Source organism: Silurus meridionalis, chromosome 1 (assembly GCF_014805685.1).
Source record: "Silurus meridionalis isolate SWU-2019-XX chromosome 1, ASM1480568v1, whole genome shotgun sequence".
NCBI classification, from domain to species: Eukaryota; Metazoa; Chordata; class Actinopteri; order Siluriformes; family Siluridae; genus Silurus; species Silurus meridionalis.
Window position 1 is genome coordinate 10018887 of NC_060884.1, and position 13727 is coordinate 10032613.

General features: G+C 36.7%; 2 protein-coding genes across 3 annotated transcripts; one reads left to right on the forward strand and one right to left on the reverse strand.

The window, feature by feature from the left end:
- Nucleotides 1-194: 194 nt before the first annotated feature.
- Nucleotides 195-2618, reverse strand: LOC124387371 (cytochrome c oxidase subunit 6C-1). 2 transcript variants are annotated; one of them, XM_046851699.1, is made up of 4 exons: nucleotides 2484-2618; nucleotides 1598-1712; nucleotides 486-618; nucleotides 195-265 (listed from the first exon to the last, which is right to left on the reverse strand). In XM_046851699.1, exons 2-3 carry the CDS (start codon nucleotides 1700-1702, stop codon nucleotides 493-495), a joined length of 231 nt encoding a protein of 76 aa, XP_046707655.1. In that variant the 5' UTR covers nucleotides 1703-1712; nucleotides 2484-2618; the 3' UTR covers nucleotides 195-265; nucleotides 486-492. The 2 variants fall into 2 exon arrangements, with proteins under 2 accessions (XP_046707655.1, XP_046707663.1); XM_046851707.1 differs by having other exon boundaries at nucleotides 2499-2589.
- A 1819-nt stretch (nucleotides 2619-4437) lies between these two features.
- Nucleotides 4438-12689, forward strand: zc3h10 (zinc finger CCCH-type containing 10). Its single transcript, XM_046860801.1, has 3 exons — nucleotides 4438-4798; nucleotides 6104-7388; nucleotides 11712-12689. Exons 2-3 carry the CDS (start codon nucleotides 6246-6248, stop codon nucleotides 12234-12236), a joined length of 1668 nt encoding a protein of 555 aa, XP_046716757.1. The 5' UTR covers nucleotides 4438-4798; nucleotides 6104-6245; the 3' UTR covers nucleotides 12237-12689.
- The last annotated feature ends 1038 nt before the right edge of the window (nucleotides 12690-13727 follow it).

Sequence of the window (13727 nt, forward strand, 5' to 3'; positions counted from 1 at the left end):
TCCCCTACACTGAGCTTGATACTCTCTACAAACCGGTTCAATCTGTCAAATTTATAAAATAAAGTTGTAAACCTAGTCAGTAGAAATTTGACATCTTTAGCATTATAATTTTATAAATGTTAGGATATTACATTCTTTTACATTTTTTAAACACATGTAAGATTTTGTAATGGCTCAAGAAATTGATACACTTGTACAGGAGTCGAAAATGCTTTATTTATGTTTATTATATATTTAACATCAGTAAAGAAACTGCAGAGAAAACCTGTAAGAGAACACAAACATTATATGAATATAGATTCCCCCCCACTGTGAGAGCAAATATGAGGAGGAGCTTAATATTTATAATTCTACCAACTGCCTTTTCAAATTGGAGGTTAAAGGTAACTGTTCACATGTAGCAAACATTTTTAACATTTACTAGGCAAGCACACTACAACACACCTTGACTAGAATACATTTTGTAAGGGAAGGAAAATACTTACATCAAATTTATTTTCCAGAGGGCCTTACACTCTCAAAAACCCCAGCCTCTCTCATACTGTTAAACACCTTCACGGCATCATAATTCTTGTAAAAGTCAGCATATGCCTGTTTCCGGGGCTCTGTTACTGTGTACTAGAAAGGAAAAAAATGATCAGTTTTAAATGAAAACATCAAAAATACCAGCTTTCGAAAACTATGACATTATACAAAGTAAGCAGCCTTGATTTAAAATCTAACTAGAGTTCAGCAGCAAGACAAAATACGCTAAAATCGCAATTGAAATTTGGAATTTAAATGAGTATAGATTCAATTCGACTTTATTGTCATTACACATGTACAAATACAAGGCAACGAAATGCAGTCTGCCAAAGTTAAGAATTGTTATATAAAAAAAAAAAAAAAAAAAAAAAGTTCACTGGTTGCAGTTGTTTCTTTTTATCAGTGAACAGTGTTCAACATGTAACCTAACACTGCAATAATGTGAATCAAAGGTTTGGGGTCAGTACTTCAATGTATCCCAAAAATGTTGGGAAACAATAGCCGACCATATCTTTATAGACATCCTGTCAAGCTGTAACAGATATCGTTCCAGTGAGGCAAATTTGTTGCTCAAATGTGCATATTCTGCCCCTACTTGCATGTGGCATAAACATGTAACTGCGGTAATCAGATCACAGATGAACAAGTACAGGTGTGAACCTGATTTAATGTGCCAAAAAGCTGTGATCCAAGAAGTATGGGATGCATATGGTCATGTGTATGTAGTGTGATGCAACAAAGGTCCGTCGTTAGCAGAAAATATGCATGCATTGTAAAGATCCTCAGTAAAGATCCGTTTATAATGCCAGATGTGAACACCTATGCTTCCTAGCTGTCCACTTGTAATGTGTTCTCCAACGCATGTTAATGCAGGAGTAAACAGGGCCTGGTGTGTATGCGGTTATCTGCAATTATGTAGTCCACAAGGTGAACTGTGTAGAGGGGTAAATAAACACTACTGTTACCAGTGGAACAACCATCAATTCAACAACCATGACTACTTTATGAATGAGTTTTATGCAGAGGCTATCCATGACATCTAAAAATTTGCTCTGAAGACTTCGCGACTGACCTTGAATGCAACTGCGGCAAACAGAGCCAGGCCGAAAGCGAGGGGCAGATGAAACCTCAGGCGCTTTGCGAGGAGACCTCTCATCTGTGGCTTTGCAAGAGACATGCTGAAAGACCTGAAGATAACAAACACAGACAGATTAGACACATTTATCGTCAATGGAGGTGGAAACAAATGTGACCTAAAATTGAACGCAAGGAACCAAAACTAAAATCAACGTCAAATTTCGGAAATTAAACAATAGCTACGTAAACGCACGAGTATACCGACATTACTGTAGATTTTATAATCCGTTTCCTTAAAAACCCGCATGTCCCGCAAAGATCTCAGGACATCGCAATAGAAGTGCTATACTGCATGAACATTGTGGGTTGGGAAGCACTACAAACGCCTGGAAGAGCTTTCATTAACAATATTTATAATAACAATAATAAATATTAAAAATTGAATTTCGCCCAGTATACGTTTAGATGAGACCCAGATCACTATTGACACAACACTAATCAATCCAGTGTAATCATACAGCCTGCGTCTAGAAGCTAAGACCTACGTTAACATCTACCGTACCTGATTATAACCAAATGATGGATAAACAGTGATTCAACGGTTCAGAACATCAGATAAAACTCCATACGACTTAAATTGGTAATAAACAAACAGACAGCTAATTCCCAATGAACATTACAAGAAAGCACAAAGCTAGCACACTAGCATGCTAGCTGTTCACACAGATTATAATATTCGGGACATTTATCAGGTGCATTTCGCTAAATATACTATTCAGCATAACTACATATATTCTCATATCTCACATCGGACACCACATATATTACAACAGAGAAATAATTCACTAAGAAACAACTAAACTTGAACCAGGAAATGTAACCTTTTTGTGCACGACCTTCACAGAAAACGTCCGACAATCGAGGCCAACCTGGTAAAATGCTACGGAAGCTCGCAAGGCCGAAAATACCCGAAAACTATCACGTGACGTTATGGAGTCGCCTAGTTTTACAGCAACCTTAGCCCCGGAAGTATTATTATTCTACTATTATACTAGACCCTTTACATTCATTATTTATAACAATGAACAACTGCCTTGATAGCATATTAAAAGGCGTACTGACTGTTTATTATATATATATATATATATATATATATATATATATATATATATATATATATATATATATATATATATATATATAATATAGTTTTCTTGACATATCCAAAAGGCTGCTTTTACTTCAGAATCCCTTATTTATTTATTTCAGAATGGCACTTTTTTATAACAGCGCTTTTATTTATATCTGTGGAGATGTGTTGGTCAACACCATTAAAGCAGTGAAAGAGAAGATGCTCACACATTCAGGACAACCCAGGAAAATAACCATTGTATAAAACATATGAATGTGGTGAGGGAAGACATGCAGGTAGTTGGATTGAAAGAGGCAGATGTAGAGGAAAGGGGGTATGGAGATAGATGATCCGCTGTGGCGACCCCTAATAGGAGAAGAAGAAGAAGAAGAAGAAGAAGAAACACTTGAAATATATTAGTCTGTGTGTAATTAATCTATACAATATGAATTTCACTTTTTATATTGAATTACTAAAATGAATCAACTTTTCAATGATATTCTAATTTATTGTGATGCACCTGTAGCCTGTATTATGTTTCAAAATTAAAGTCTGGGAAAATTGTAACCTGACCACATTGCTTGTTGTTATATCAACTATGTTTTATCTGCACTTTGTGCAATATTGCAGCTGTAGCTACATCTTTGGATTGTTGTATAAAATATTATAACAGTATAGAACGTCAACAAAATACTGTACAGCTTGGCTATAAATGCATACTACACATTTGTACTATTTACACAGGGTGTCCAAAAGATGCCAATACAATGTCAACAGTTTTTGACATTTCTTTGTCAACATGCAAGGTATTTTTTTTCTACATAATTGCACTTCAAATGAGTGCCTTTAATTGACCTTTGTTTTATACCATTTTTTGGTACACAATGGAATTGTTTTGTCAAATACATTCTTCTAAGAGAAAAAGTATAAAAGCTTTTGGAACTAATTCTGCTACAAAATATCCAATACGAGCAGGGATGAAATGCTTGAGGCTTCCTTAGGCGCGAACTACATTGAAAACAAGCATATTGGCAGATATCCTTGACTGAAATAAGTTAGACCTGGTTGTCAGTTATTCATTTGATCTATTTAGAGATATGTTTTAATGATTTATGGATAAAATACTCTCCACCATGTAGCATATACTGTCTTATAATTATATACTCACTTAAAACAATTATTGGCAGCTGTATTTACAACACCCTAGAGTTGTGCTAAATTCCTTTCAAACTCAAAAACAAATGGTAAAAAATGAGCAATGTGATGGTGAGCTGATGGAAGCTTTAGCAAGAAGTTACATAAGTTCTAGTTAAGCAAAATCTCAACCACAAGTGGGAAGTTCAATGGCTTAGGCTCTGGGTTATAGATTAGAAGTTTAGAAGAAACTCCTTGCAGTACCAAGCTAACCATGTTCTCTAATCACCACCTTCTCACAAACTGGAATAGGTGAAGAAAGACTTTCACTGTAGTGTATATATGGAAAGTAAAAGCATTTTTCTTATAATATCAGACCTCTATGGAAACTACTTGTCTAAGCAAATTAGTGGATCCGACCTAGCTGCTGTCTAAATGTTAACTGGTTGAAAAGAACCTAGCTGCTAAATTATAGAGGCACAAAAATGACAGTTTCAATAAAGGATCCTTTAATTTGAACTTCCAAATGATTTGAAATGCGTTTTTTACGAGCTTGCCACGTGATGAACACATTGATGACGTGATCTTTGTGCGCGGAAGCGAAAGAATAATCCACACATTTTACAAACTAGGACATATTGTTTACATATTTGGGCATATCAGGTTTTTTTTGCACAGATCGTGGGATCTGTATACATGCTATGCTGTACGAAGTTCCGAAAATAACACTTAATGAAAAGCTGTGAAACTGCGAAGATATATCGTCAGTCCTGTGTGTGAACACATTCATTATAGTGAACCAGGCGCTAGTTGTAGCCTGGTCACTGTCAGCGTGTAAAACATATCGAATACCAGTTTATTTGGATTTGTGGAAAACAGTTGTCCAGATGGGCTTGCTGTCAGGTGGCATGAACTCCCTTTAAACGCTGGGTAGGTGATCGTTTAATGTTGCTTAGCAGCTCGTATTTATAAGCAGCTATTAAGATATTGCTAGCTATTTTGCAAGGCACTGTGGCGTGTTACTCAAGCCGTTACTCAACAAGCTAAAAATACGAAAAAAGCTGTGTTTTTATTAAGTTTTGTAAAAAAACAAAAAACAAAGAAAAACTGGAAAATAACTTTTTCATAGATAATTAATACTGTCTGCAATGACACTGGTAGTTAAAATGAAACAGGTAAATTTCATTGGATGTCGAGAGCCCGAAAATAAACTATAAAATCCCTAAAAGAAAAATTACATTACATTTTTAATTTTTACATATGTGGTTAAAACTACGATATAGGATCCCATTACAAACAATAACAGCGCTATTATTGAGATCGATCCTACAATAGTACTTGTTTCTTCTATTCTGGGTGAAAACTATAAATAACTAATTTTAACTGGAAATCCAATTTAGTTTACATATTTTGTTATTTTGGAAATGTGAAACCCCTTTAGGTGCAAAAGATTATATGAGTTTAAATGAGATGGGTCTCATGGCTAAGTCACATTATTGTGTATATTATTATACTACTATTATACTAGACCGTTTAAAGTTCATCATTATATACTGGGGGCAAAGTAAAATAATAACAGTAATAATAATAATAATTCATGTGTCAAACCCATTTACAAAAATGTTAGCGACATAATCTTGAACAAAAATTACCCTTCAGTTAAACTTTCTATTTTCTTGGTTAAAATCATTGAATGTCAGAAAATGGCTCTTAACACCTGACAACTTGTAGTACAAGTTTGATTCTGTATAAAACATGAGTTTGCAAATGGTGACTATAACGTGACAGTTTAACTTCTGGTTGTGAAAACTGGTGAATTGTTTTAGAGTAAATATGTTTTCTTTGGGTTTTTTCCTCATTAACATGCTCAGTTAGTTCAGCTTAATATATGACTTTACTATACTCTTCTTATTTCATTTTGAAAATGTTAATTGTTTTGAATGAGTTCAAAAATTTACTTTTTTGGTAGTGCATGTAAATAACTCAAATGTTGCATTCAGAATGCGATATGAAAGATGTTCATTTGAAACTCATTTTGACTTAATCTAGTCACCTTGGTAATTCAAACATTGATTAGCTATTAATTTCATAATTTCTTAATGTTAAAGCTTATAGCTGTGAAATGTGGACTACAAGCAAATGCAAATAACTGTAAAATGCTATGGAACAGTTAGCACAGTCAAATATTGCCTGCATGGGCTTTTATTAAGTAAGTTCTATACTGTCTTTCTACAGGTTCCACATTGGATTTTTACAGATTGTAAAGGAAGTCCAACCTGCGTACTCTTTTAAAATCATCAGGCCTTAAACATCGTTAGGCCTGCCATTTCTGGCCCACACATGAGCAGGGGCTATCTTTTTGATTGTGCTAAGTGCCATGCCTGACCGGGATAGTGCATACCTGGTAGGTGGTGGCGGGAGCGGCAGTGGGGGTGGTGCTGGCACGGGAGTAGGGGAGGAAGTGGGCAGTGGATCTGCTTTGACTGGGGGTTCAGACGGTCGAGGGGGAGTTGGGGGAAGCTCAGCTGGTGGGAACAGTGGTTCTGGGACAATGGGATGCTGCGGTGCCCTGGGAAATGGCCACACCTGCAGTGGAGCCAGTGGCAGCTTCAATGCTGGCTCGCAATCAGATGGAGTTTGCCGTGACTTCTTAAGAAATGTGTGTAAGCGTGGCAAGCGATGTCGTTTCCGCCACCCGGACTTCAATGAAGTGCCTGACCTTGGTGCGCAGAAAAATGAGTTTGTCTTCTGTCATGACCACCAGAATAAAGAGTGCGTGCGCACCAACTGCCGCTTTGTACATGGTTCTAAGGAAGATGAAGACTATTACAAAAAAACTGGCGAGCTGCCACTGTGGCTTCGGTGGAAAGTGGCAGCAGGCTTGGGCTTGTCACTTACGGACCTGCCACAGAATCGTGGTGAGGCACCCATATGCAGAGACTTTTTGAAAGGAGAATGTCAGCGGGGAAACAAGTGCAAGTTTCGTCATGTACGGAAGGACCATGAGCATGAAGCTTCCCGCTTCAGTGCAGCAGGGATGATTGGTGTTTCAAGTGGAGTGGGTGGAATTGTGAATGCAAACAGTGGAGGTGTGGCTTGTGGTGGGGTATCAGGATTGACTGGAGCAAATGGAGGGAGTCTGATGGGAATGGGAAGCCCCAACATTGGAGGGTGCAGAGATCAGGGGTTGTGTGGTGGTGGAGGAGGAGGTTCCATGGGAAGTTGTCTGTCCCTGGGGGCTGCTGGACAACGGCGCTATGACAGGGGCCCGTATTCTGTATATGACTCACTGTTTGAGAATGGACTGTTTGACCCTGGTCCACTGGAGAGCCCTGTTGAACACGCAGCTCTTCAGCTGAAGAGAAGGCGATTGGAAGGGTTGCGACTGGCCGATGGGACCGGAGCAGGACACTATGACTTTGGGATGCAGGCTGCTCTTTCCACCCGGCCTCTGGAGTATCGCCTGTTGGAAGAGGAAAATGCTTTGCTGAGGAAGCGAGTAGAAGAGCTCAAGAAACAGGTAAGGATCATAAATTATACTGCTAGAATGCAGATATTCCAAACCCTAAACTGCAAAATCCTCGCTTTAATCAATTAATTAAACTTTTGTCCCGTAAATAAGATGATTAGACACATATGTTTTAGCAAGAAATAGTCTGGTGTGCAGGGGGAATCAAGGACTAGGCTTGGGAAATATTAGTCTAATGAAATTTAAACATACCAATACGAATGTTCAAGATATATTCATCTAAAATTCTCCCAAGTCTGTGTTTCATATTATTACATGGTGTCCTATGTAATACAAATTAAGACAGTGCTAAATATTCATACTCATAAGTATGGATTCATGAATGTACATTATACATTACATTACATACAATACATTAGTGCCCATACATTTACTGTACATCTCTACACATTTTGTTAGTCATGAATTTCTTTGAATGTATGGAAATTAGTAATGTAGTAATAAACCCAACAATTAATTGCACTACTTTTAGTCCCCCCCCATACTTTATTTAGCTCCTGGGTTTAGTTTTGATTCAATAGTGCATGCAAATTCTTTTGCAAAAAACTTGCAAATTTTAGTAAAACATTTGATTTTTTTTTGGAGAACTCTCCCGCTAAAATTATTGTCCTAAATATTATAAGTGTCCTGAATATATAATCTTTGTTTACTACTTTTATCTATATTTCTCTGTTTAGAAAGATGAGGAAAAAAAAAAACTATTCAATTAGAACTGTATCTGCCAATTCACTTATAACAATGCTTTTTTGTCCAAGTTATCTCCACCAACATAATGCAAAGCAGGAAATAAAATAAAATAATATATTTTATATATATATATATATATATATATATATATATATATATATATATATATATATATATATATCTCTTACGCTTTGAACCCCGCTTAAACAACGAAGCGGCTAATATATGGATTTTTTTCCTGGGTTTTTCCCGGTTTCACAATCTTCAAGACAAAAAAACTGAGCCCCATAACATTAGACCAATGAAATTGCTAAACGGTTTCAGGTGAACCAATGAAACTCTTTATATTAAATCAGATGCGCTCCCTCTAAATCGGGCCGCACCACATCATAAATATGGATGAGGTTCCTCTGACGTTTGACCTGCCACTCACTCGGACTGGAAAAAGGAAAAGCGAATCATTCATCACGCTGAAAACAACCGGGCATGAAAAAACGCACTTCTCCTGTGTTCTGAGCTGCACGGCATCGAGAGAAAAGCTTCACCGATGGTGATTTTTAAACGCACGGTGATGCCCAAAGAAAAACTTGCGAGAGAAATAGTTGTGAAAGGAAGGAGGAAGACAGTGAACAATGACTTTCTTGGTAGGCTACAGTTTAGATACAAGCCATGTAACAGACACTGTCTTTCGTTAAAGCCTGTGTAAAATTCATTAGTTTCAGTGTAGACAGGCTTATAGACAGGTGCGGCTTATTTATGTTTAAAATAAAAATCTTTGTAAAATTCAGTGGGTGCGGCTTATATATGGGTGCACTTAATAATCCGGAAAATACGGTGTGTGTGTGTGTGTGTGTGTATATATCGTATATATATATATATATATATATATATATATATATATATATATATATATATATATATATATATATATATATATATATATATATATGTATATATATATATATATATATATATATATATATATATATATATATATATATATATATATATATATATACGTATATATATATATATATATACACGTATATATACGTATATATATATATATATATATATATATATATATATATATACGTATATATATATATATATATATATACGTATATATACACACACACACACACACCGTATTTTCCGGATTATTATATATATATATATATATATATATATATATATATATATATATATATATATATATATATATATATATATATATATATATATATATATATATATATATATATATATATATATATATATATATATACAGGAGTGCAGAATTATTAGGCAAATGAGTATTTTGACCACATCATCCTCGTTATGCATGTTGTCTTACTCCAAGCTGTATAGGCTGGAAAGCCTACTACCAATTAAGCATATTAGGTGATGTGCATCTCTGTAATGAGAAGGGTGTGGTCTAATGACATCAACACCCTATATCAGGTGTGCATAATTATTAGGCAACTTCCTTTCCTTTGGCAAAATGGGTCAAAAGAAGGACTTGACAGGCTCAGAAAAGTCAAAAATAGTGAGATATATTGCAGAGGATGCAGCAGTCTTAAAATAGCCAAGCTTCTGAGCGTGATCATCGAACAATCAAGCGTTTCATTCAAAATAGTCGACAGGGTCGCAAGAAGCGTGTGGAAAAACCAAGGCGCAAAATAACTGCCCGTGAACTGAGAAAAGTCAAGCGTGCAGCTGCCAAGATGCCACTTGCCACCAGTTTGGCCATATTTCAGAGCTGCAACATCACTGGGTGCCCAAAAGCACAAGGTGTGCAATACTCAGAGACATGGCCAAGGTAAGAAAGGCAGAAAGTCGACCACCACTGAACAAGACACACAAGCTGAAACGTCAAGACTGGGCCAAGAAATATCTCAAGACTGATTTTCTAAGGTTTTATGGACTGATGAAATGAGAGTGAGTCTTGATGGGCCAGATGGATGGGCCCGTGGCTGGATTGGTAAAGGGCAGAGAGCTCCAGTCCGACTCAGGCGCCAGCAAGGTGGAGGTGGAGTACTGGTTTGGGCTGGTATCATCAAAGATGAGCTTGTGGGGCCTTTTCGGGTTGAGGATGGAGTCAAGCTGAACTCCCAGTCCTACTGCCAGTTTCTGGAAGACACCTTCTTCAAGCAGTGGTACAGGAAGAAGTCTGCATCCTTCAAGAAAAACATGATTTTCATGCAGGACAATGCTCCATCACACACGTCCAAGTACTCCACAGCGTGGCTGGCAAGAAAGGGTATAAAAGAAGAAAATCTAATGATATGGCCTCCTTGTTCACCTGATCTGAACCCCATTGAGAACCTGTGGTCCATCATCAAATGTCGATTTACAAGGAGGAAAACAGTACACCTCTCTGAACAGTGTCTGGGAGGCTGTGGTTGCTGCTGCACGCAATGTTGATGGTGAACAGATCAAAACACTGACAGAATCCATGGATGGCAGGCTTTTGAGTGTCCTTGCAAAGAAAGGTGGCTATATTGGTCACTGATTTGTTTTGTTTGGTTTTGAATGTCAGAAATGTATATTTGTGAATGTTGAGATGTTATATTGGTTTCACTGGTAAAAATAAATAATTGAAATGGGTATGAATTTGTTTTTTGTTAAGTTGCCTAATAATTATGCACAGTAATAGTCACCTGCACACACAGATATCCCCCTAAAATAGCTAAAACTAAAACTACTTCCAAAAATATTCAGCTTTGATATTAATGAGTTTTTGTGTTCATTGAGAACATGGTTGTTGTTCAAATTAATCCTCAAATAAAATTAATCCTCAAAATACAACTTGCCTAATAATTCTGCACTCCTGTATATATATATATATATATATATATATATATATATATATATATATATATATATATATATATATATATATATATATATATATATATGTGTGTGTGTAGATGTGTGTCATGGCTTTAATTTCTGTCATACAGATTAACCTTTTGCAGAATTAATTATATTAATAAGCAATACAAGCCACATAAGAGATACTGGTGTGATTATGCAGAGTAGAATGTCCTTTATTGCTGGAACATTGTCAATGTATTATGTGTAAACTGTGTATTGAAGTTTCCATGCTTTTAATATAATGAGAAGTTTTGCTTATGCCTGTTGAGTTGATTAGATTTCTGCACACTCCCAACTATGCATATGCAAGCCACCCCTATTGTATAAAAAGTGTAATAGCAGTGTAATAGAAGCATCAGCATAATTAAGAGTAATGACAATGCACACAGAATGTGACCTAAATGTATAAAACCACACTTAAAGATTGATTGGAATTTTTCTTGAATATTGTGGGGGGAATGTGTTTTTAAAATATGGTATTTCTTACTGTTGGAATAAAAGTAGCAAGAAAACTGACTTTTCAAGCCATTTGTGGTTCTTCCCCAAAACCGTTCTCACAAAGTTCGAGGTTCACAATTGTATAGGATGACTTTGATTGTAGTAGTATTAAATTTTCTGAACTAAGAGACACAAACTTGTTCCAGCAGCACCATGACAACACAAATCACATGTTTTTTACAAACTTTTGTCAATATAGTGTATGTGTATAGAAGTAGCCATGACTGACTGTAATCTTTTTTTTTTTAGGTCTCCAACTTGATGGCTACCAATGAAGTTTTGCTGGAGCAAAATGCTCAGTTCCGCAGCCAGGCAAAGGTCATGACACTGTCCTCAACACCCACACCATCAGAACAAAATCTAGCCCCACCAGTTGGTTCAGTCAGTTCCTACAACCACGGCATTGCACAGACTCGCACGACTTTGAGCAGCGCTGGACTGCAGCCACGTGCTGTCACCCAGCAGGACCTGGTGGCACCTGCTGGTGCCCCTACCGGCGCTCCCCCAGCAAACGCTGCACCCCCACCTGCTGCACCCCCTCCTCCACCACATCTGAACCCTGAGATCGCTCCACTCTCGGCTGCCCTCGCCCAGACCATTGCACAAGGAATGGCACCACCTGTTTCCATGGCATCTGTGGCAGCCTCTGTGGCCCCTGTTGCTGTCTCAATGGCACAGCCATTGCCCGGCATCACCATGAGTCATGCCACCACACCGATGGTGTCATACCCTATCGCCAGTCAGAGTATGAGGATCACCACCATGCCGCATTAATGCAAACCCAAATAGAAGCAATAATTCCTTTTATTTGCAAACACATTTCTCACACCCAAAGCTATGGTGCAGTTTTACAAAAGAAGTACTTTTTACAGTATTTACATAAACAGTTACTTTGTGGACATTGCAGAAATGCCGAACACCAGCAATTTGTGGAAACTCAAAGCTATTTTTTTTTTTTATTAAATAGACTTCATTAGTAAACTTGACCGGTTTCTTTTGTTCCGTATGGTTGTTTTGACAGAGAGACCATAAGCTATTTCAGGGTTTGTGCGAAAGGCACATATTTTTACATTTTGAATGGACAACATAGACTTTTGTCAGTTAAGCATTGGCTTTTTAAAAATAATTTTCAGTTGACTCTTTGCTTTGGCCATCTGTTGATTTTCTCTGTGAGGTGTCAAGCTTGATCTTTTTGCACAAACGGAATAAAGGATCAACCTCTAAAAATTCAGTTTTTTGGGGGGGTTTTTTTGGGTTTTTTTCGGATGCTGGCTTCCGTTTATCAGTGGTATTAAGTTTATCAGTGGTATTTATTTAAATGATTGTTTACTTAACCACTATACTGTACTCAATGTACAAAAGATGCACAAAAATATATGAACACCTCACAGGCAAGTGTCAGCCTTCTCCAGACTGTTACCACAAACTTGTAAGTGCACAATTGTCTAGGATGTTTTTATAATTGGGGCCAAGTGTAGTTAATGCACATATTTTTCCATTATTACAGTCTTAGTTATTATTAAATCTGTAGTTATTGGAAAACCTCTTGAAGACTACACACAATGGGGACTTGGTGACAGGTCTGAGTTTATATTTGACTGATTTACCAGTGCATGGCCACAGAGTCATCCTGGGCCACATAAAAAAACATGATTCATAATGTACTTTTAATAGTCATTTTGAAGTTAATAGTACAGTTTAGAGTAAATAGTGTTTTGATCTACATGTCTTTTTATTTTTTTAATTGTTATAATGTATGTTAATGTGAGCGGCCACAGTGGCTACTAGCTTTTAATTCATATAGCCCTTGCTGTGAAACCACTGTTTTTTTAGCGCTTCACAACTATAGTGGCGTCGTTCAAATAATGAGGCAGAAATTATAATCGGATTCATGTAGTTTTCTAAATGGTTCCCAGTTCACTTTAATATCTCATTTTATGTGAGAAAATCAGTCAGATTGCAAATCACTCATCTTTTTCCTGATATGCACAGAAATTCCAACTAGATTATTGAAATTACATCCCTACTCCAAAGACCAAACTTCCTTTTACTTGCAGGAAAAAAGCTACTGATACCAAGCCCCCCTGGCAAATGGTCACTGTACAACTGCATGTTTAACAAATAATTTTGAAAAAGTCAACCATTGAAAGTTTCTTCTGAAAAAACAAGTGATCCTGATCATCTTGAATCAGGCCAATGGGATATGTGATCCTGGTACTGTTTTACATTAGAGAATATCCATTGCAAGGTAAAATTTGGGTGGTT

Excerpts from the sequence above, each read along its gene's own strand:
- LOC124387371 (XM_046851699.1), bottom strand. The coding sequence starts at position 1,702 with ATGTCTCTTGCAAAGCCACAGATGAGAGGTCTCCTCGCAAAGCGCCTG. Across the intron at positions 619-1,597 it reads TTGCCGCAGTTGCATTCAAG|TACACAGTAACAGAGCCCCG; the intron begins GTCAGTCGCGAA and ends TTTCCTTTCTAG.
- zc3h10 (XM_046860801.1), top strand. The coding sequence starts at position 6,246 with ATGCCTGACCGGGATAGTGCATACCTGGTAGGTGGTGGCGGGAGCGGC. Across the intron at positions 7,389-11,711 it reads TAGAAGAGCTCAAGAAACAG|GTCTCCAACTTGATGGCTAC; the intron begins GTAAGGATCATA and ends TTTTTTTTTTAG.